This window comes from Pygocentrus nattereri, chromosome 1, assembly GCF_015220715.1.
Source record: "Pygocentrus nattereri isolate fPygNat1 chromosome 1, fPygNat1.pri, whole genome shotgun sequence".
NCBI lineage: Eukaryota > Metazoa > Chordata > Actinopteri > Characiformes > Serrasalmidae > Pygocentrus > Pygocentrus nattereri.
The window spans coordinates 12,896,174-12,920,707 of record NC_051211.1 but is presented as its reverse complement, the minus strand read 5'-3'; the positions used below and the strand labels follow the sequence as shown (position 1 = coordinate 12,920,707).

Below are 24,534 nucleotides of genomic sequence, written 5' to 3'. Positions count from 1 at the left end.
ACGGCCACAGCTACAGTCAGCCGCTTCAGCAATGGAGGAACGGAACATGGCCCATTCTGAGTCAATGTCCCCCACCTCCCCCGATATCTGGTCAAAGTTCTGACGGAGGTGTGAGTTGAAGATCAATCTGACAGGTTCTTCTGCTAGACGTTCCCAGCAAACCCTCACTATGTGTTTGGGCTTGCCTGGTCTGACCGGCATCTTCCCCCACCACCTGATCCAACTCGCCACCAGGTGGTGATCAGTTGACAGCTCAGCTCCTCTCTTTACCCGAGTGTCCAAAACACATGGCCGCAAGTCCGATGACACGACTACAAAGTCAATCATTGAACTGCGGCCTAGGGTGTCCTGGTGCCATGTGCACTTATGGACATCCTTGTGTTCAAACATGGTGTTCGTGATGGACAAACTGTGGTTTGCGCAGAAGTCCAAAAACTGAACACCACTCGGGTTCAGATCAGAGAGGCCATTCCTCCCAATCACACCCCTCCAGGTCTCACTGTCATTGCCCACGTGAGCGTTGAATCCCCCAGTAGGACAATAGAGTCTCCAGGAGGAGCACTTTCAAGCACCCTTCCCAAGGACTCTAAGAAGGCTGGGTACTCTGAACTGCTGTTCGGTGCATAAGCACAGACAACAGTCAGGACCCGTTCCCCAACCCGAAGGCGTAGGGAAGCTACCCTCTCGTCCACCGGAGAAAACCCCAACATACAGGCACCGAGTCGAGGGGCTATGAGAAAGCCCACACATGCCCGCCGCCTCTCACCATGGGCAACTCCAGAAAAGAATAAAGTCCAGCCCCTCTCAAGGAGATTGGACCCAGAGCCCAAGCTGTGTGTTGAGGTGAGCCCGACTATATCTAGCCGGTATCTCTCAACCTCGCGCACCAACTCAGGCTCCTTCCCCGCCAGTGAGGTAACGTTCCAAGTTCCAAAAGCCAGTTTCAGCAACCGAGGATCAGAACGCCAAGGCCCACGCCTTCGGACACTGCCCAATCCACAACGCACCAAACCCCTACTACTGCCCCTCCCATTGGTGGTGGGTCGATGGGAGGGGGGACTCATGTGACTCCTTCGGGCTGGGCCCGGCCGGGCACCATGAGTAAATGCCCGGCCACCAGACGCTCGCTGGCGAGCCCCTCCCCCAGGCCTGGCTCCAGGGTGGGGCCCCGGTAACCCTGTTCCGGGCAGGGTACACAAGTCCTGTTTTTGTGTCTTCATAGGGGTTATTATGGATCACACTTTGTCTGACCTGTCACCTAGGACCAGTTTGCCATGGGAGACCCTACCAGGAGCTTTTGCTCCAGACAACATAGCTCCTAAGATCATTCAAGCACGCAAACCCCTCCACCACGATAAGGTGGTGATCCAAGGAGAGGGCCTCTTTCATATAAATTTCAAATATAAATGAATGCCCAGATATCTGCAGTGAACAAATAAGGCTCAGTCTTATTTTAAAGTTACGCAATGAGTAATGTGGATGTAGATTACTAATAGCAGCATGCATTAAACCTAGTCTTGGACAAAATTTCAGTGGTAATGGGGATTACCCCTTGAAATATTGACAATAGTGTGGTTAATATAGCAAAAACCTTTTAAACCTCTTTGTGCTGTACTTGACATAAAATTCTATATGCCTTCAGAGGTCATGGTCAGGAAGACAAATTGTGCCCAATCAAGCACAGACTCTGTGAGCCAGTTTCCAAGACACATGGATTAAGCCTTGTCTTGAACTAAACTGCAGTGCCAGTGGTGAATGACCAAATTATAACCTAAAAATAAAACTTATCCATCGCACTTAGAAACAGTAGTTTTGCCTTACCCAGTCTGTTTGGTGTCCACAGGTATGTTACAGAGTTTGTTGACCTGGGAAACGTGTCAGCTCTGAGGACCTTCCGTGTTCTCCGAGCCCTGAAAACAATTACTGTGATTCCTGGTGGGTATTAGACTGGAGAAAACACCTTTTGATGATACACCACCAAACAAACTAACTCCTTTGATGACTTGCTGAGGAGGTTTAAAAACTGAAGTGCAGATATATAATTTATAAAATGGCCAATAACTGCACAAAGTACCTAATAAACTGCCAACTGTGTAAGACATTTATATTGATTGTTTGTGGTCTCAAACTCATGTCAGTATTGGCATGAGTCAAACTACCAAGTGTAGTATCATGAGAAATCCCCTGTCCTTCAGGTCTGAAAACCATTGTGGGTGCACTTATCCAGTCTGTGAAGAAGCTGGGAGATGTCATGATCCTGACTGTCTTCTGTCTCAGTGTCTTTGCCCTCATTGGCCTGCAGCTGTTCATGGGAAATCTGCGACACAAATGTGTCCTGAATCCTTTTCGAGGCCTTGAAACAAGCTTCAACACAACGGACAACACAACACATACAAATAGCACTTTTGACTGGGAGGAATACATCAATAATCAAGGTAACTAGTGAACTAGTAGGCAAATCATTTGTAGGTCAAGTGCACAGATCAAATGTTAAGGCTGTGCGATGTATCATTTGCAATTATTATCATGAAATCTCAGAAACCTAAAATAGGCAGGTTTTTAGTACATGATCAATCAGATTTTCACTATGTCTGTAGGTGTTTTGATGAATCTACATATTGATGCAATCCAAAAAAAATGCAGGGCAGTATTTTACCAATGCATTTTTAATGTCTGTTGGAACAAAGCTTTTTTTAACAGAATTTGAAAATGCCAGGTACTTTTTACAATTTGTTAAAATTGCATGATGAATGGTTCAATTGAAAAGCTCAAAAATTACTTCTATTTAAAGCAAATAAATGTTTCCTTTTCCTGTAAAGTTACCATTCTTGACATAAAAGGATTTGTCTACAATGTATTTTGCACTATAACAAAAGGTGGTAATACTTAGTTTTGGTCTATTGACCCTAGATAGGAGTCAGCTTTAGATCAAGGCAAGTCTCAAACTAAATTACACGATCACTTGTGAATTTCCTCTGGCAATACTTTTTACGCTTAGTCACTGAAAAATATATACAAAAAGGAAAATTGCCATCTGATTCTCTTTGTTGTGCAGAGCACTACTACTTTCTCCCTGATAGTCTGGATGCACTTCTCTGTGGAAACAGCTCTGATTCTGGGTATGTTTATCTTTATTTTCATTTGATAGTTTGATAATTTGCACTATTCAAGTTCTTGCAAGTTTGGACAAGCATTACAAGACTAAAGGCCAGCCATGCACTAAATGATTTATAGCAAAACTTTCCTCTTGATTTGGCCCTTAAGAAAAATGCTCACTTGGAAGCAATTGGAAGCAAACCTTCAGATCAGAGGCAACTGAAAGCAAACTCTACTCAGAAAACTGGTAATGTAGGAGGGGTCAAACTTTAGTCCTCTGATCTAGCCCTGGAATGAATGTGAGCCTTCTTATTATATGCTTGGAATTTTAAAACGTGAGAAATTCTGATTATATATAATTTCTTTGTCAAACCTCTCAAATTTGTGTTATTAATTTTAAATATTCTGAATGTCTGTGAAAAGTCACTTTGGTACTACAACCTGCCAAGTTTCAATTAGTTACGACAACAAAGTACAGCTAGTTTAGACAGCATTTTAAACTGGAAACTCAACATTGTGTAGAGACTCCAAACAAGGATCACCACGATTTGACATTATTCATTTACTTATTTACTTAGTTTTTTGTCTAACGTTCTCTGAAGCTTGTCAAACTCCAACTTTGCAACAGTTGCTATAAAATAACGAATTTGTCATCAAAGCACAGAATTTACTCAGATATCAGCTACTCAAAGAATGTGATTACATTTCAGTAGGGGTGTAACAATTTTGAAACCTGAAGTTAATGTACCATGTTCTTTAGTGTTCTTCTCTTTAGTGTTCCAAAATGTTGGTGTTTTAATAAAACCTAGAAATTTTATCTCCATTTTTCTTATTTACTTACCAAAAATCCTTACCATCAAAAATACAAAACAGACCAAAATAAATTGAACCATGTATTTGAAAAATTCTTACACGCCTACATTCCAGAGAGTTTATTTGTTTACCATTCTCCAACTTCTGTGAGCCTTCTTGGATAACTGAACTGTTCACTGCAATATCGACAGGCGGTGTCCTGATGGATACGTGTGCATGAAGGCTGGAAGAAATCCAAATTATGGCTACACCAGCTATGACAACTTTGGCTGGGCCTTCCTAGCCCTCTTTCGCCTCATGACGCAAGACTTCTGGGAAAACTTGTTCCAGCTGGTTTGTACATTCACACTTTTGAGTCTGTGGTATATATCTAATTATACATTTTATTCTTCTCACTATCTTCTATTCTCACTTCTATATGCTTCGATAATGGAACTGTATAATTGTTAAACAATGTAAGTACTCATTTTTCCATTTGAGAGACAAAGCTGTAAATACAATGATGGAAATTGCTGCACATTAGCCTAGGCTATGATTCTACTGGAATCTTATTAATGTCCTTACATTAAGATCTGTTTATGGCTTTGTCCTGAGACAACAATAATTACTTGAGATCTAGACTTTCCTTCATGGCCTGCTGACAGTGCAATGCATGTTTCAGACTCTCCGGGCAGCAGGGAAGACCTACATGATCTTCTTTGTAGTCATCATCTTCTTGGGCTCTTTCTACCTGATCAACCTCATTTTGGCTGTGGTGGCCATGGCATACGCGGAGCAGAATGAAGCCACCATAGCCGAAGCTAAGGAGAAGGAAGAGGAGTATGCAAGAATCATGGAACAGCTAAAGAAGCAAGCTGAGGCAAGTGCACTATAATTGCACCAACTTCCACTGACTTTAGCCAGTATTAGCCAAATTAGCATGGCTGAATCCAGCTTTGCGCTAGAGAACACAATGAGAGATCATTGTTCTTTAGAACCGCCCGGTTTAGTGAAGAACCTGTTGATCAGAATAATTGAATGCTACAGCAGATCTAAACAGTCGTATGCAAAGGTTTGTGTGCCCCTGGTCAGATGACATGTGTTGTTGATTTTAGAATTAGAATTTAGAACCATTAGCCAACTGTGTTTCACACACTGTGGAATTAGACCTCTGCTTTTAACCCATCCGTGCAGTGAAACACCCACATACATGCACACTAGTGAACACACACAATATTACACACACAATACAAAATCCCTATTCACAGCACCCGGGGAGCAATTGGGCGTTAGGTGCCTTTTGCTGAATTTAGCATACTGGAAAAATAAATCCTAAAATGTGGCCTGTGTAAAAGTTATGGCACATTTTAAATGTTCCAGTTATCCATAAAATAGAAGTAGTGCACTGAAATATTGAGAAAACTGTCATATTTTATTTTGCACTGTGTAAAGGACATTTTAACTTACTTAACTAATTTAGAAAATTACCAATACAAGTAACTTGACTGGGGTATTCCAACTTTTGCCTCCATATCTACTAGCTCAGCTAGTCCTTTGAAGATATAAGAATATTAAGGCCCAATCCCATTTCACCCCTTGCCCCTAAGACTTAGCCCTACCCCTCCATTTTGCGTGTTCACATCTAGGGATAGGGTTGTCCCGATTGTTGTTGTGATGGAGGGGTAGGGTGAAGTGTTGGGGCTACATGGCCCTTCAGTGGCACACTATGAACGGAGTCTTATGAGAAAATTCCTGGAATGCCCTGCGAATCATTGCCCAGATGGCTGCACAAGCGACCAAAGAGATACATTCATGTCAGTGTTTTCTCTGGTAAAAAGCCCTTGCATTGTAAGGTAACTATTCTAATAGCATTTTATGGTCATTTCCTTCACAACAGGCATAAAAACACAAGAAAATGCTGCTGTCTCGGTCGCTACCTGGTGAAATTTCCTGTTCCACCTTAAATGGTGCAGCAGTTACATTCTGGTACATGAGATTGCCTCACCATTTAAGGTGGAACGGCAAAATCCGATCATGAAGCTGGCGATTAAAAAGCTAACTTCAGCTTTATATCACCAAAGAATTCTTGGTGGCGTTAATAAATAATTGCCCCCCTCTTTGAAGGCGTATGATGCCCTAAATGTATTTAAGCAGTGAGGAGCTGAACTTTCCCCTCCTCTGCTGTCACTGCAGGGTCGCCTACAGAGCAGCGATAGTAGCTGTTAATGAAGTGATGAAGGTTTTTGTTTGTGCTCTTTTTATTCGGTGAGTCGTTTGATTGTTTGATGTGTAAACCTGAAGTTGTGAATCGCGAGCGCCCGTGCTTTTCAGTCTCCTTCGGATAAAAGGCAAATGTAAGTGTGATATACCATTATTGCTATGATATGGAGACACAGCAGGAAAACATGTCCTGATATTTTTCCAGGCTAATTTAAATATGATTCACCTGCCCTGTCATGTGACACACAAGTGAGCTCACCACAATTGGAGGCCGCACATTGGAACGGCAGGAAAACCTCGTCTCGTCTGTTTACGTAAAAATCGCTGACGACAACTGATGACGTTTGCGGTTCTTGAAGGGGTTCCCCATTTAATATGGGGAAGATTTCAACCACTATCCCTTATAACTCAGTTTCAAGGGGGAGGGTTACACTCGAAAACAAGGAGTAGGGGGGAAAATAAGAAATGCGATTGGGCCTAAATAAAAGAACAGATAAAATAGCAGTTTATAAAAGTCATAACCAAGTTTTTAATTTATCCAACCAGCAAAAAAAAGCGATGGTTAAAGGCAGCAGGACCTCACTCTCGAGCCGAAAGAAAGGTGATGATTTAGCTGATGACAGACTGAAGACAGAACACGACAGCATTGCCCTAAAACCCCTCTCAGACAAAGGGGTATGTTGATACCTGCACTCACACTGCACTAACTTTAAGCACTTGCGTTTGTGCATATTCTTTCAGAAAAAGTTGATTAAAGTACATTCATCTAACTGTAATCTGATTGATAGCTTCACCTAAGACAGTAATTGAAGATTTGAAGTTAAATGGAGGTTTATGACCTTAAAGTTAAATGAATTATGGCAGGACTGCTTGCTTACATTTAACCATCACATTCAGCAATGATTTTAATTCTATTGTATGTGCTCGATTTAAAGTCTCTCGAGATATTAAAGTCAAATGGATCCAAAGGAAGCATGGATCACCTAGAAGTGACCAGCGCACACCAAAGGAAACCCAGTGCATTAAGCGATGAAAGCAATGCAGTGGATGGTGAGTTCCTTAGTTTATCTTATATATAATATCATGTATTCACAGCACAGAAATGTCTTGCTTCTTGTTGAAGTCATGAAGGGCTGTCTACGTCTACCATGAGTTGAATCAGCTGTGTTAGATCATGGAAAATGCAAAATGATGCTATTCGGAAGGAGAAGCGATGATTATACATATTCATTAATTATATCCAAAGTCGTCAGTTTGATTGCAAATATTATGATAGCATAAACAATAACTAGGGTAGCATTTTTATAGCACTTTTAATTGTGTATTATCATATACATACTTTGCACAGCCCTTACACAAGCATTGGGTCTATGGTGTGCTTTTTTCTATTGATTCTTATCAATACCTTAATAGTAATTCAGCATTCATTCAGCATTCAGATTTAAATAAAGACAAACTGAGCCTCCATTGTAAAGTGAAGATTCCTAGTTAACATATTAACAGTTAGTTAGTTAACTAGTTAACAGAAGCAGTTAATTCTGCTATATAGCACAAATTTAAGCATCTGCATGAACTGCTCATTAACAAACCCTCTAGTCCAGGGGTACTGAATTTTTTTGTCTTGGCAGGACCAATGGCCAAAATGACAAAATAATACACAAATAAAAACAGAAGGTAGGTCATATTGAGTTTTAAAATGTGTTTTAGAACATTACACAGTTTTGTTTAAATGTAAGATGTAAAAAAATGAGCAAAATAAGAGTTTAATAAGTTATATATAGAATAAAAATATGGTTATGCTCTAATTGGCAGGTTGGGTTTACAGTACTTTCTGGCGGGCCAAATCAAACATCCTCATGGGACAACTTTGGCCCATTACCACTCTTTGGGCAGGCCTGTTCCAGACAATGCCTAGCCTCATAAAACTGCCTTAATAAAGCATTGGATGGTGGATGGATGTCTTCATTTCAGTAAATGATGTGCCTAAAATATGAAGGAGCATGCTCTGGAAAATGCTTTTACTTGATGTTATTATTTAATAAAGTAATAAGCAGCCAGTTAATTAGCAGCAGTTTGGGCACCCATGGCCAAATTTTATGTTTTGTTGATTTTCTAATTTCAAATAAGTCAACACATCCTCCACAGGGAATGAACATAAGTGTGGCATATTTCTGTAAATTCAGATGCCTAATTTCTACTTACTTGTGACATTGTGACAAATGTACAAAATATGCACAATTATGACACATAATAAATGATAATAAAAAGTACTGTGGAAATTTCTTAATTCACCCCATCCATCCATCCATTTTCTAAGCCGCGTCTCCGTCAGGGTCGTGGGGGGGGGTGCCTATCCCAGCAGTCTTCGGGCGGAAGGCAGGACACACCCTGGACAGGTCGCCAGTCCATCGCAGGGCAGACAGACAGACACACCCCAGTTGTTACTTAATAAAGCAGCAATGAGTATCAGTTAATTACCATCTACTGGCTTGATGGACAATAAAACATTCTACAATGTTACTCCTGTAAGTGTTACTGAATTTGTACCCACAGGTCTTAAACAGTTAAGAGGTTAACATACATAAAACACAATCTATGTCTTCTTATGCTTTTAGAACTTGAAGACTTAGAAAGACCGTGCCCACCCTTCTGGTACAAGTTTGCTGACATTTTCCTAAAGTGGGACTGCTGCACACCTTGGATCCGATTCAAAAAGTGGGTGTACTTTATTGTGATGGACCCTTTTGTGGACCTGGGCATCACTATCTGCATCATACTGAATACAGTGTTCATGGCCATGGAACACTACCCAATGACACCTGAATTTGAATCAGTCCTGTCTGTTGGAAACTTGGTAAGGCCTTAAATATATGCAGTAAAATCCTGCTACTAAACAGATTAAACATACTGCTACTCAGAGAACAGCAACACTTTGTCTTCTAAAGTGGCGTTCAGGAAAGATGAGGGATGTTCTTTTGTAGGTATTCACAGGTATCTTCACAGCTGAGATGGTCCTGAAGCTCATCGCGATGGACCCATACTACTATTTCCAGGTTGGCTGGAACATATTCGACAGTATCATAGTGACAATGAGCCTGGTGGAGCTGGGCTTGGCCAATGTGCAAGGACTCTCTGTGCTCAGGTCCTTCCGTCTTGTGAGTACATCTTTATCCACATAACATAAAATAGCTGCATACCACTGTACGTACACCCATGTAGGCTGTAAGAAAATAAATTCAGCTTTTAGGATTCAGCTTAAAATTCAGGAGGTAGCACCTAGGTTTTATTATTGAACTGCAGCAGTCTGACTCTGAAGTGCTGCCCATGTGATACCATGCTTTCTGTTTTTTGAGATGAAGAGTGTGCTAGCCATGATAGCGTACTGAAAATTAGCGTAGTGCTGGTGGAAGACTTATTGCTTCTCGTACCCGAACATTTAAAAATCATTATTCAATAGATTCATTGCACTAGTCCCTCTATTCCATGTAAAAAAGCACAGTGGAGAGAATGAAGAATTTGAGCTACAGTCAGCGGACGTTTTAATTGGACACGAGGAATTTGGGGAGAGCAAGCCTATTGGAGGACTTCACACCTTTGTTTTGGTAAATAGCTGACGTCACGCTGTCTGATGCTTCTCAGTGCCTAAAAAAAAAAAAAAAAAAGTGCAAAAAATGCTCATCTATATTGTATGTATACCTTTCATTTAGGGGCACAAGAAACTTTAGTCAATGGACAGATGAATATATAAGCTTTAAGAGCAGCAGGAAACAGGGAAGAATCATATAGTGTGATGTTGGCATTTGTGGTCAGAAAAAGAGATTTGTTGCACTTTGTTCTTTTATTAAGTTTATGCGTGAAGCAATAGGCCCAGGCTACTTTATTTGTGGAAGTAGCCTAATTTGCCATAGCTTGACATGCTCAACTCATCGCTGTTTCCAAGCAGTGTGTTTTTTGCATGCATCAAGTGCATTTAAATATCTTCAGTTGAATGAGCACATACTGTACTGAACTGTATAGCAATTTATTTAAGATGCATATTAGTATGACAAGGGTCACAAAAATGCATGATTAACTTTAAAAATTATGTCCTTGCATGTTAGAAATAATCAAATATTAAAATATGTAACTAGTGTATAAAGAAGTACACTATGGCATATTCCCATACATTTACAACAGTATACAGCAATAAATTTCATTTTTTGTAGGGGTGACCAGACCTCTATGCATGTTAGATACAGCGATGATGAGATCCACAAATTTACCCAAGTGAGATCACTAACTTGTAGGGGGCACTCCTGCCAACCATCACTACCTATACATATATATATATATATATATGTATATGTATATATATATATATATATATATATATATATATATATATATATATATATATATATATATGTGTGTGTGTATATATATATATATATATATATATATATATATATATATATATATATATATATCGCTGTTCTCAGAAAAAAACCTAATTTCTTCAAAATGTTAATTTTACAGGAAAAGGAAAAAACCTACTTTACTTTTAATGTGAGTCAATGGAACCAGAGATTTTTCCAAGTCATTTAGGGCTGTTTCTTTGGGTCCATTCATTATGAAATTTACATAAATACAATGTAAAGATCAACAGCGATATTCAAATTAGGTCAAAACTGAAAAATAGATATGAGATACAAGGTTTTTTTCCGACAGCAGTGATATATATGTGTGTGTGAAAAAATGGCTTGTTAATTAGATGAAACAGATGTTCAGATGTATTAGGAGCAGAGGAAACTAAAATATGCAGGGCAATGAGAGCCACTGAAAATATTCTTTGTGCAGACGAAGAATCCACAGTGGTATTTCTCTTTAGATGTTACATGGGAGAGTCCTGGCTTTTTTGAGAGGCTTTCCAGGGAAGCTATGGATTTTATCTATAAGAACTACCTTACCAAATACAGCAAGTACATAAAACATGACAAAAAAGAGGACTTATTTTAAAATATTTATATTTTGCTTTAAGTAAACACACAGTAATTCTGATATATTCTCTTAATACTCTCTTATCCAATCTCTGACCCAAGACTATACATTACAAGCTTTACCAGTCCAGGCTTTATGGTAACCAGAAGGAGCTCTGATGTACTTAAATGTTATTTCATATTTCTGTACCTTTGTCTAATCCATTAGATTTAATGATAATTATTGTTTTGTTGGCACACAGACTGGTGTGCCATCCAACTACAAATCAATATTTACTGAAACTAATACTACTATAATCATAACATGAACATGTTGACTACAGATGCGTGTCTTCAAGTTGGCAAAGTCTTGGCCCACGCTGAACATGCTGATTAAAATCATTGGTAACTCTGTGGGCGCTCTCGGCAACCTGACCCTCGTCTTGGCCATCATTGTCTTCATCTTTGCTGTGGTGGGGATGCAGCTGTTTGGGAAAAGCTACAAGGATTGTGTGTGCAAGATTTCAGCAGACTGCGAGCTTCCACGCTGGCACATGACAGACTTTTTCCATTCCTTCCTCATTGTGTTCCGGATCCTATGTGGAGAATGGATTGAGACCATGTGGGACTGCATGGAGGTGGCGGGTCAGGGCTTGTGCATTGTAGTCTTCATGATGGTCATGGTGATCGGAAACCTGGTGGTGAGTATCACTTCCATCACATTGTTTGACCAGAGTATGACTGGATGTTGTACAATTCAAATTGGTTTACATATTTTTAAAATATTATGTTTGCAATATTATTGCAAAATTGTGCTGACAGGCAACTTTGCATTGTTTGGTTGAATTATATATTAATCCTCCTAAATCCTGCAGACTCGTCAGCAGGTCCAGACTTCCATTCCTGGTGCATGCAAACATTTTTTGGCCATGTGAGATTACACATAAACATCTGAAGCTTGTAAGAGATATTCCATGTTTTGTTTGATGTTTGTAACAGATATTAACATATATTTACTGTATTTAATAGGTTTACAGTGATTCAGTAGAGAGCCTGGCACAGAGGTGCCATTGTTTTCCATTTCTAACAACTCAGTGAAATCTGGCTAAACTACAGCTCATATACATAATCAGTGATGTATCTAGGGAGGCCATTTTCCCTCACAAGATTGGTCCCTCCCATTGGAAATCAACAGGTGACTGGATTCCATTGTCACTTGCCAAATTATACTGGTAGTTAATCGAACATGCAAGCCTTCAATCCAGCTAAAGGCCTAGAACAGCTTGCTTGGCTGTATCTACCTAAATAACAACATCAAGATCTTAAATTCCAACCAAAATTTAAGGCCCTGATGTTTCCCCACTGCATACAACATTATTCTGCATTAAAATCATGAAATCCCTCTAAATTCAAGGCATTGGAGATGTCACTACTAGATAATTAAATTGTGACACATTGCACGTGCTTGGAACACTTTCGCAAGTCTGATATCCCTAAAGCTGCCGGAGCTGATGATGCCCGGCATGCTTGAGAAGACACATCTGTCATAGACCTTGCATCCTGCAGAGTAGGACAAGCCCATGTGATCCTCTCACTGAAAGTTAATTATAAATACTCCTAATTTACCTCAAGTATCAACCAGCCATTTACTATAAATGCTTCCGACTGGATTTCCGTTTCAGTTATACATAGAGCAAAGAGGAAATAGCTCATCTGATGAGGTAATAAAAAACTGGGGAACAGATAAAGTACCAACACAAACAAAAGGGTTTTGTCTGGAAGCCCTCTGAGGAGGAGGTGGGGCACTGCAAGTCAACATCAATACTGAATGCAGAGGCATACAGTTCAAATGGAGAAAGTCATACTGTAGGTTCTATTTTCAGCAACACGAGTAGCCAGAAAAATAGTGGTCCTGACCTTAGTGTTATTTTGGAGTAGTCCCAAGTTCTAGCACCATGGATTGAGGTACAGAGCAAAGCCAATCTCAAGATAAGGCGCCTTGACATCAGTTAATAATAAACTGCACAACAGTAATGAACTCACATTACTTGATGCAGTTTGTTCTCTTTCTGTCAGAATGTGGTATTAATTCTTGTTTTGTTTAGTTAAGACATTAAGACTTAGTTAAGACACTGTTTTGCTGAGTACTGAGACAATTGGATTGGTAGAATGGAAAGGAGAAATGTACAGCCACATTCAGGTTTTGTGAACCACACTAGCATTTTGGATGAACTGCTATTTTGTTTACTCTATACTTACAGGTCCTGAATCTCTTCCTGGCATTGCTGCTTAGTTCATTCAGTGGAGATAATCTGGCATCAGATGACGACGGTGAAATGAACAACCTGCAGATTGCCATTGGAAGAATCACCAGAGGCATTGACTGGGTCAAGGCCACCGTTATTAGACAGGTCAGGCGTCTGCTGGGCCTCAAGCCCATCGAAGAGCAGAAAAAAGAGAATGATGAAGATGACCTCAAAACTGGCAATGATTTAGTCTTGAACCACATGGACTCTGAGGATGCAGCACAGATGAAAAAGCTGGGTGGCACCTTTGAAACAGCTCTTGTGCCTGCAGTCAAAGTTCCAATCGCAAAGGGAGAATCTGATTTTGAAAGCCCTAATGATGATGAGACTTCTGAGGATGAAGACAAGAAAGCTGATGAGAAATACAAAGTGAGTTTTTTTCCTCAGTAAATTACAGTAAACTAATATCTTGGTTCAGCACAGTAGGCTTTGTTTCACACATCGGGGTAAACAGATTTCTTTCTTAAGGGATTTTCAGACAGAGGGCCTCATGTACAAAGCTTTCCAGTGCAGATAATTTTTTATATTTTAATTTTCTTTCTTTGTTTCAAGCTTGTTGATAGGTGGTCTTATGATCAGTTTGCAGACTTAGTAGGAGATTTATGGGTCTGGTTAAGTCTTTATGGGGATTTTTGCTGTCCAGACCACAGAAAATCTTTCCTGATCAAATCAATTAAGCCAAATGACTGCATTTGAACCTAATCTCTCCTTAAAAGACGTATTTATGTTATATTAAACATATATACAGCGTGAGTCAAAAGTCACAGGACACCGTTTTATTTTATTTTTTATTTTATTATCGACTTTTATCTCTGAGGTCATCTTAAACAAATTGTGTATGCTAAGAAAATCCGCAACGAACACCACCTTCAGCACTGCATCGTGGAGGCTTGTGACAGCTTAAAAAATAAAATAAAATAAAATGGTGTCCTGTGACTTTTGACTCACACTGTATTTCAAAGTTCTTTTGTCCTTTTGAAAATCTGTGGAAAGTGGTGGTGAAAGGAACCAGATGTCTGAAGAGTTGAATATCTCTAAAAGCGAAATTCGCTAAGACACTGTTTACAGATTATTTTATTATTATCAGCATTACATAGAAAACTCAGAAGACGCATGTAGGTTAACTGGCTAATAAATAAAATGGCTACATTCACCATTTCATATCAAACCACTCTGAATGACTATTCACAACTTAATGATTAATTTAGTAGTATCTACAGGAACAAGGTTATTCCAAAAGCTGTGACACCTGCAAACCTCTTTTAGGACCCCTGAGAGCATCTGTCTCCAGTATAGGACTGGAGAGAGAAAGAGAGACTGTGAGTGTTTTAGGGGCATAGGAGAGGTCATGTGTCACAGTGACAGAGCGTGGGAACGGGCACAGCGCAGCATGATTAGTTAACCTGATGGACAACTACCTGACCTCTTTGGTTCCTGCAGTCATCTTTCTGTAGGGTGTAACGGCAGAATTACAGACATACCTAAAACATATCTGTCCATGCATTTTAGTGGTTTAAGAATAGGAAACACAGGACTGCTGGTTTGGGTCAGACATTTTGTGAAACATTTGTTTCATTGAGGTGCATAAGCCCTGACTCATTAGGCAACTGTTTGTTGGTATGTCTGTAAACTGGGTTGAATTACACAGCTCATATGACATACTCTCTCGTGTCCCAACGCCTGGCATACCACACTCAGCCATGTTTCTCCACAGGGAAGGGGATACATAGCTGAAGGAGATCCAGTGGTGCTAAGCAATCTGCTGTATTTCACTGGAATTTGAAAGGGAGGAAACTGAAACAAAACAAAAATAACAGCAAAGTATTATGCAGTAAAAGTGATGTGTTACACCTACTGAATTGAATATTGATCAGTAGAAAACGATAGCAGATCATTTAATGTGATTGGCTATAAAGATGGCAATAAAAATGTTACTGTATATACCTTATGGTTGTGTATCTAATCACTTTGTCAGAAGAGTCTGCTGCTAAAGCTTTAGTTACATGCAGCTACGTCAGTGGAAGAGGAATACCATTTGAATCTGAGGGACGGATTTAAGCACCCCAGTTATCATTCACAGTGTCTTCTTCATGCTGCTAAATATAACTCCTTTTGAACTGTGCCTGTAAAACCAGATATATTCTTGTACAAGATGTCCCAAGTGTTCTAGTTAATGCATTGAGACAGAAGCAGTACCAAAAAAAAGAACATGAGAAACCACAGTGATCATTCAATCTTGGTTATCTGTCTTAGACCTTTCATCAAAAACTGATCATGTAAAAGAGGGTTTGAAAGGGTTAACTCTGCTCTAACTCTGCTCTAAGCAGACTTTGCAGCAAGCATAGCTACTGTCCTTGGCAGTTTTGCACAAACAACTTGCTCCTCTTATCGGGACAACATTCTGTCCAGAACCATTTGTTCTCTTTCGTAGGTAAGATTATCGTACACAGAGCAGAAGCCCCCCTCCTTTGGGCAGTTCCGGTGGTCCGTGAGTGTCAGCCTAGCATTTCATGACTGTTAGACAACTTATTTGGGTCCACCCTGTTTGCTTGTACGCAACAGGGCAGGACATGTATGTGAAGGAGTGCCCTTCTTTCTTTGTGCAGAAGACTTAATAAACTCTTTGATTGATTAAGAGAGTCGTTCTGTCTTCCTGCACCGAGCGCTCTTGCTGCAACTGAGACTTTTCACAGGACAGGTGATCCACTCTCTGGTTCCTCTTCATGAACGGACCAAAAACGGCCGGTCCTTTCAGGGTTTGTTACTGAAAACTGCAACAATAACATATATTAAACAATATTAAACATACATCTATCTATAAGACCATACATCAGAAAATCCTAAGACTGAATCTCAAATGCCTCACTGCTCCCTACAAAGTACACTATGTGAGTTAGGAAATTTGGTGGCCTTTACACCAAAGTATTGGACATTATGTCCAGTATGGAACTGTGCATGCAACAGAAGTACCCAACAGAGCGAGTATCACAAGAAATGCAAGTTTTTCATTTTTAGACAAGTTATTTTGAGTGTATTTTATCTAACTCTCTCTTTGTATCTATTGGAAAGCTGAAAAATACAGAAGCAGATGACTCCTCCAACTGCAGTACCGTGGATAAGCCACCTGAGGTAGAAGAGGCAGAGTCAGAGGATGAACAAGATCTAACCACCCCAGAGGACTGCTACACTGAGAGTGAGAGAGACCAAATAAACCATTCTTTTAATTATATTTAGTTTTGTCTGAATATAATGTACAAAAAATCAGAAACTATCCTTCATTTGTTTAATTTCCCACTAAATGACCCTGAAATTATTCATTTTTCAGCAGGAAAAAAGCAGAAACACACACACATACATACATAGATACATAGATACATAGATACATACATACATACATAGATACATACATACATACATACATATATATATATATATATATATATATATATACACACACACACACATATATATATATATATATATATATATATATATATGTATGTATGTATACATAACCCCAATTCCAGTGAAGTTGGGACGTTGTGTAAAACAAATAAAAACAGAATATGATGATTTGCAAGTCCTGTTCAACCTGTATTCAATTGAACACACTACAAGGACAAGATATTTAATGTTCAAATGGATAAACTTTATTGTTTTTGGCAAATATTCACTCATTTTGAATTTGATGCCTGCAACACGTTCCAAATAAGTTGGGACGGAGCAACAAAAGACTGGGACCGACACTGACACCGACATCATTCTGTAACGGATATTACCACATGGGCTCAGGAACACTTCAGAAAACCATTGTCAGTGAACACAGTTCGTCGCTCCATCTATAAGTGCAAGTAAAAACTCTGCCATGCAAAACGAAAGCCACATATCAACAACACCCAGAAACACCGCCGGCTTCTCTGGGCCCGAGCTCATCTGAGATGGACTGACACAAAGTGGAAAAGTGTCCTGTGGTCTGACGAGTCCACATTTCAAACTGTTTTTGGAAATCATGGACGTCGTGTCCTCTGGGCCAAACAGGAAAAGGACTGTCCAGATTGTTATCAGCACAAAGTTCAAAAGCCAGCATCTCTGATGGTATGGGGGTGTGTTAGTGCCCATGGCATGAGTAACTTACACGTCTGTGAAGGCACCATTAATGCCGAAAGGTACATACAGGTTTTGGAGCAGCATATGCTGCCATCCAAGCAACGTTTTTTTCAGGGACATCCCTGCTTATTTCAGCAAGACAATGCCAAGCCACATTCTGCACGTGTTACAACAGCGTGGCTTCATAGTAAAAGAGTGTGGGTACTAGACTGGCCTGCCTGCAGTCCAGACCTGTCTCCCATTGAAAATGTGTGGCGCATTATGAAGCACAAAATACGACAACGGAGACCCCGGACTGTTGAGCAACTGAAGTTGTACATCAAGCAAGAATGAGAAAGAATTAGAGCTACAAAGCTTCAACAATTAGTGTCCTCAGTTCCCAAACGCTTATTGTGTGTTGTTAAAAGGAAAGGTGATGTAACACAGTGGTAAACACGCCCCTGTCCCAACTTCTTTGGAACATGTTGCAGGCAGCAAATTCAAAATGAGTGAATATTTGCAAAAAACAATAAAGTTTATCTGTTTGAACATTAAATATCTTGTCTTTGTAATGTATTCAATTGAATATAGGTTGAAAAAGATTTGCAAATCATCGTATTCTGTTTTTATTTATGTTTTACACAATGTCCCAACTTCATTGGAATTGGGGTTGTGTATGTATGTATGTATATATATATATATATATATATATATATATATATATAATCACTGTTGTCAGAGCAAAACCTTGTATCTCCAAAATGGTAACTTTACAGGAGAAGGAAAAAACCTACTTTACTTTTAATGTAAGTCAATGGAAACAGAATTTTTTCCAAGTCATTTTAGGTAATTTCTTTTAGTGCATTCATCATTCATCAGAGATACAAGGTTCAAGACATTAGGCACCATATCTGTAAGAATTTCATGTAAAAGATATCTGTGATGTTACTTTTAGAGGCATTAAATGTTTCTGATGTCTGGTGCCTTTCATGGCCTTTCATGCTCCACCGCTATGCAGTTCTGCCTTGGTATTCTCTAGAATGGCACATGTCGTAACAAACCATTCTGGTCTGTATTAAGATTCACATCTTAATATAATTATTCAGAAATCTTGAAACCTAAGTGGAATTCCCTTTTAACAGTACCAGACTCGGATTAGAGTGATCATTTCTCTAAAATATACATTTCTGCAATCTCTTTTCTGATTAATTAATTATTTATCTGTCTGTCGTGTGTTATTGGTAGTATGCCAAATAAAGCGTAAATAAATAAAGTGTATTCATCTAAAATATATGACATATTGTCATGATTGGCTCCTCCCAGTCCTGTCCATGTGTTAGTGTTTTGGTTTAGTCCATGTGCGTTTGTTTTGGTATCTTGGTATCTCTGCCCCTGATTGTTTTCACCTGTCTCTCGTTTTCCCTGTGTACTTAAGCCCTGTGTTTGCCCCTTGTGTTTGCTGGTCTTTGTTTGAATTGCTGTGTTGTTTGAAGTGTTTGACTCTTGTTTGAGGCTTTGTTCCTTTTGTCATGTCTGTCCCCCAATCTCTACGTGTTGGCTATATGAACCTGGACTGTCTCGACTATGACCCTGGATTTGCCCTTAATAAATCTCACTTATCTCAGCGTATGCATCCGTCTCATTGCTCCTCATTACACATATAAAAAATGTATCAGGAAAAATTCCTAAAATTAAGCTTAAATGACTGTCTTGGGAAATATGACACTTCTAGTCGCTCTAAGTTTAAGCGAACACTACTAGGGCTGTAGCTCAGCCAGCTGTATTGTTTCCTATAGTCTTGCAATGCAAAGCTGGGTGCACATCTAGGACTTGATCTCTAGCTATACCACCACCATCCACAGTCAGAAGCCAAAGAGAATACAGTTGCTGTAACTGGGTGTAAAGGATGGTGTAGCTCCATTCTGAGCAGAGTTAACAAAAAAGGTCATAGAAAATACTAAGCAGCACTCTCTATGGTGTTATGTGGGTTTCAACTCAAAAAGCTACACTGATTAAGATCAAGGAAACATGCTAGGGTTTACAGTCACAGATGGGTACCTGTCATGTTATGTGGAGAAATTGGGTAAGCCTTCATTTGGGAATTTTTTATAATTTTTGTATTGTTTTTTTATATCATAGAATGCATCAGGCGGTGTCCGTGCCTGGAAGTGGACATCACCCAGGGCAGAGGAAAGTCATGGTGGAACTTTCGTAAGACCTGCTTTACTATTGTGGAGCACAACTATTTTGAAACTTTCATCATCTTCATGATTCTGCTCAGCAGCGGTGCCTTGGTGAGCTTTAATGAAATATGCCATGAGCAAATCTAGGACAAGCTTACTGAAAGTTGGGTTAGAACAGTAATGACGTTCTAAAACGGTTATGCATTAATGACCTAGAAAACTGCCTTAATACTTTTCTATGTGTGTAGTTCTTCGGCTCATTCTGAAAGTCACTTCTCATGTTTGCTTGACTTCTGTTAGGCTTTTGAGGACATTTACATTGAGCAACGAAGAGTGATTAAAATCATCCTTGAGTATGCAGATCAAGTCTTCACCTATGTTTTCGTCGTTGAGATGCTCCTAAAATGGGTTGCCTATGGTTTCAAGACTTACTTCACAAATGCTTGGTGCTGGCTAGACTTCCTCATTGTTGATGTGAGTGTTTACTTTATCATATCAAATTTGGAAAATAAATCTTATACAGTATTGAAAGCGTTGGCTCATCATCAGGAGGTCGTGAGTTCAATTCCTGGTGATGCTACAGCCATTCGTAGCTGAGAGTCCAAGAAAGCACAATTGGCCTTGCTCTTTCTGGGTGGGTAGGATGACCTCCCCTTCTACCCCCATCACTCAATGCGATACTAGTCAGTGCAGGTGTCTGTTAGCTGACATAACAGATCTGGCAGTTGGCGCTTTCCTCCGAGCGTGTTTGGCTGTCCTGTGATGTTGCGTGAGCGGCATTCTGAAAAGAAGCAGTGGTTGGTTTCACAGGTCTTGGAGGAAGCCTCTGCTAGCCTTCACCCTCCTAGCATTGGTAGTATCGTGTGACTGGGGGAGTCCTAAGTAGTGGGTGTAATTGGAAACGACTAAATGATCAAAGAATTCCTTCAAATGATAGGATGGGATGGAAATAAAACTTTTAATTTAAGTGACCACTATTAGTTTCACAACAGGGAAATTTCACCACCGCATTTTGACGCATCCATGTGGTGAAACACCACATACACACAAGAGAATGCACACACACATACACTAGGGAGCAGCGAGCATACTTGCAGCCCCATCCATGGTACCCAGGGAGCAGTTACATAAGGTGATTGCTCAAGGGCACTTCAGTCATGTACTGTTGGCTCAGAGGATTGAATGCCCTGATCAAAATTTCCTGGTTGCCTGGTTGAGTCATATTCACAAGGATAGATGACACTGCAATAGTAAAATGCTCTCTAGTAGCAGTTTTTTAATTTTATTATTAATGTAGCATAAACATTTAAATCTGAATAAAAATATATATATATATATATATATATATATATATATATATATATATATATATATATATATGTAAATGTAAATGTAAATGTCTGTGTGTGTGTATAAATATAATTGAAACTGCCTTGCAGGTCTCCCTGATCAGTTTGACCGCTAACATTTTGGGTTACTCTGAGCTTGGACCCATCAAATCCCTGCGGACATTGAGAGCTCTGAGGCCACTTCGTGCTCTATCTAGATTTGAAGGAATGAGGGTAAGTATCTGCTAGTATCAGTTTGTTCTCTTGAACAGACTGTAGGCTGTATTTTTAATTCCTCTTAGAATAAGACCTGATTTTTTTAGTCTGTCATGTTGCAATGAATAAAGTCATCTGGACAAAAGGTTTCAGATGAGCATTCATACACCATACCTTGATAAATATGAGCCTGTAGTGTTAAAGTGATGGCTTAGCCAAAAATAAGATTTACCATTACCCAAATGAAAGTTAAAACAGAATTATTATCTGACTTTTCTTTTTTTAGTCTTGCACTGAAGCTTTGAGGTTAATATAACTAACAAGTTAAGCTACATACTGTTCACAGGGCTTGTTCCCTAACCTACACCCCATGATTGCCCCAGTAAAGGGAGCTTGTCATTACACATAGACCTCTAAAATTGACATGTCTGTAGTTAGCACCCACATTAACAACTCTGGGTCAAGAATGAAAATTGCCACTGTCGCACCCTATGGTAAACAACAAGGTTCAAAACCCAATACTTTTTGTCTTATGTACAATTTTCCATTGAAAGTCACTGGATCATCTGAATTTTCTAGTAACTTAGCTACGTTTGACAAAGCTTACTGGTTTGTTTGGGGTGTTTTTGTGCAGTTGCCTGTCCTATGATGTCAGTTCAGTGCACACCAGTGTAAGCCTGCATACAGCAATATTTATATTTTGACTCCTCAACAACCTTGTAAATTAGAGGATCCAGTAACATACAGAGGAAAAATGTGTGGTTTGAAAACATTTTGTTAAAACCATGCGTTGTCATATATGCAACTTTAAAAATACCATTTATTTTGTAATTGAGAAACCCAGCTTAGACATAGAGTTTCTAAATAAGAGCATGGTGCTGACTACAGTATGATGACACAACTTCACTGGTCCATTAGCAAATCTTGGACACCAAGCATGTCTTGGTTGATGAAGTACTTTTGGACTGAGAGAAAAAACCAATACATTAGATTTTTGGCCCAAGCACTGATTTAGGTTTTCATGGTTTCCAGTGTTTGAATTTACTCATAATGCAGATTTGAAACTTGCTTTCTGAATTTCTGTAGGTGGTGGTGAATGCCCTGGTTGGAGCCATCCCCTCCATATTCAACGTAATGCTGGTGTGCCTGATCTTCTGGCTGATCTTCAGCATAATGGGGGTGAACCTGTTTGCAGGAAAGTTCTACTATTGCTTAAACACAACCTCAGAGGAGTTATTCCCTCTTGAAGATGTGAACAACAAGTCTGACTGCTTTGGCCATATTGCTGCTGGTGCAGACGCAAGATGGATGAACCTGAAGGTCAACTATGACAACGTGGGCATGGGCTACCTCTCCCTACTCCAAGTGGTTAGTGTTCATACTTGGCTTATGAATGCAAAACTTGTGGAAGGATGGTTAAATGATTGATGCTTGAATGATTCATGCAATAATGATGTTTTGGATTTCTGACTTAATTTCCTGTTTGCTCTCAGGCAACATTTAAAGGATGGATGGATATCATGTATGCTGCTGTGGATTCCCGTGATGTAAGATCCAATATTATCTTGAAATTACATGGAAAAGAAAAACCTGATATGTTTTCTCATTGAGTTTTTCTTTAGGCTGATGATTAATCACTACCACTGGGATTAATCACACATGTATCACCCGGTTCACCGTGAAACTGAAGTTGTTTGCACTGACCACAAAAACCGGAGTTTTAAATTTAATTTTAATTTTAAATTGTCATCTCTGCTAATGGTTTCTTTACCCCAAAACTATGGAGCAGTAAATATGTGAGAGATATTACTTGCTTTTTTAATGTTTTCTTTTGTCTTTTGGCTAATCAGGTGGAAGATCAACCCTCTTATGAGGCAAACCTTTACATGTACCTTTACTTTGTTATTTTCATCATCTTTGGATCCTTCTTTACCCTCAATTTATTTATTGGTGTCATCATTGATAATTTCAACCAGCAAAAAGCAAAGATAAGTATAAATAAGATTACCTTTTTAACATTAAGTACAAAGCATGCAATAAGGAATCACCGTTCCAATGCTGAAAAATTTTTATGTAACTGCAATGTAATGTAACTGGTTATTACTCACCACAATGTATTACAATTGCATGACTATAAACACAACATTAAAATAAGTTTGTTAATGATGTTAGCCTAGAGACCAGCAAAAATGAGAATTACAAAAATCTATATGGGAAAATACAAGGGCGTGGATCATTGCTTTGGCATCACTACTGTTGAGAAATGGTGGGCGACGGGCAGTATTATGAAAATAAAAAAATACAGTATGGGTCAGTGACTTAATATATGCCTCAAATGTGACTGAGGAATCAAACAGTACTTCAAGAGTGCTAGCATCTAGTGAAGACCTCATTGACAAATCATCACAGTATTTTTCTGTATTTAATTTTAGAATATTGTCATTCATCAAGAGTTATAATACATGGATACAGGTTGCCAGAGCCTAGGGTGTAAAGTGACAACTAGAGTTTATGCTGACATATATCTGAATATCGTCTGCATAGCTGTGGAAACTAAAATTGTGGCTGTGAACAATTTGGCTGATTTTCATCATGTAAATGATGAAAAGTGAGGAAAAGTGAGGGAACAGAGCCTTGAGTATTAGCTCAGAAGTTTAACTGAATTAAAGACATCTAAAATAATTATTTCTTTTGGTGTTTCTGTACCTAGGAGGGCAGGATCTCTTTATGACAGAGGAACAGAAAAAGTACTACAATGCCATGAAAAAGCTCGGGTCTAAGAAACCACAGAAGCCTATCCCGCGACCTCAGGTATGCAGTGCCACAATTCATAAATGTTACATTTATGTTTGTAACAAGCAGTAAACTGTAAATGTAATGAATAAGATAACGTTCCCATGTTTAATAAGCACTTTGTGTCAGAATTTGAGCAGTGTTTGATATGAAAACACTAATCGTTCTTTTGTTTCCTATGTTGCACACTTTTCCTCCGCCCTGATGCCTTCAATTTGGTGACCTACTTAAAGAACTGTTTTCAAGGATTCATCTTTGACATCGTAACAAAGCAGTTCTTTGACATCTTGATTATGGGTTTGATCTGTTTGAACATGATCACCATGATGGTTGAGACTGATGAACAGAGTGAAGATATGGAAACAATTCTCTACTATATCAATTTTGTCTTCATTGTGATGTTCACTGGAGAGTGTGTGCTTAAAATCATCGCCCTTCGACAGTACTACTTTTCTGTTGGATGGAATATTTTTGATTTTATTGTTGTCATTCTTTCAATTTTAGGTAAGTTTGGGGGTTTGGTGTTATCAGCATCAATTTAAAATGAACTAAAATCAAA

General features: G+C 39.1%; 1 protein-coding gene across 5 annotated transcripts in view; it reads left to right on the top strand.

Annotated features, from left to right (window-relative positions):
- scn4ab (sodium channel, voltage-gated, type IV, alpha, b) overlaps positions 1-24,534 on the top strand; it is a 72,119-nt gene that overhangs the window by 42,102 nt on the left and 5,483 nt on the right. For 4 of the 5 annotated variants that reach the window (XM_017717369.2, XM_017717370.2, XM_017717367.2 and 1 more), the window contains 21 exons: positions 1,844-1,935; positions 2,196-2,435; positions 3,056-3,119; positions 4,101-4,242; positions 4,571-4,768; positions 6,655-6,783; positions 7,044-7,158; positions 8,724-8,962; positions 9,090-9,263; positions 9,603-9,710; positions 11,408-11,764; positions 13,325-13,738; positions 16,439-16,562; positions 19,595-19,749; positions 19,939-20,112; positions 21,078-21,200; positions 22,269-22,550; positions 22,676-22,729; positions 23,033-23,170; positions 23,889-23,993; positions 24,209-24,479. In XM_017717369.2, the coding sequence (XP_017572858.1) occupies positions 1,844-1,935; positions 2,196-2,435; positions 3,056-3,119; positions 4,101-4,242; positions 4,571-4,768; positions 6,655-6,783; positions 7,044-7,158; positions 8,724-8,962; positions 9,090-9,263; positions 9,603-9,710; positions 11,408-11,764; positions 13,325-13,738; positions 16,439-16,562; positions 19,595-19,749; positions 19,939-20,112; positions 21,078-21,200; positions 22,269-22,550; positions 22,676-22,729; positions 23,033-23,170; positions 23,889-23,993; positions 24,209-24,479 (3,698 nt within the window). The remainder of the gene's footprint in view (positions 1-1,843; positions 1,936-2,195; positions 2,436-3,055; positions 3,120-4,100; positions 4,243-4,570; positions 4,769-6,654; positions 6,784-7,043; positions 7,159-8,723; positions 8,963-9,089; positions 9,264-9,602; positions 9,711-11,407; positions 11,765-13,324; positions 13,739-16,438; positions 16,563-19,594; positions 19,750-19,938; positions 20,113-21,077; positions 21,201-22,268; positions 22,551-22,675; positions 22,730-23,032; positions 23,171-23,888; positions 23,994-24,208; positions 24,480-24,534) is intronic. The other variant, XM_017717368.2, reaches the window with a different exon arrangement.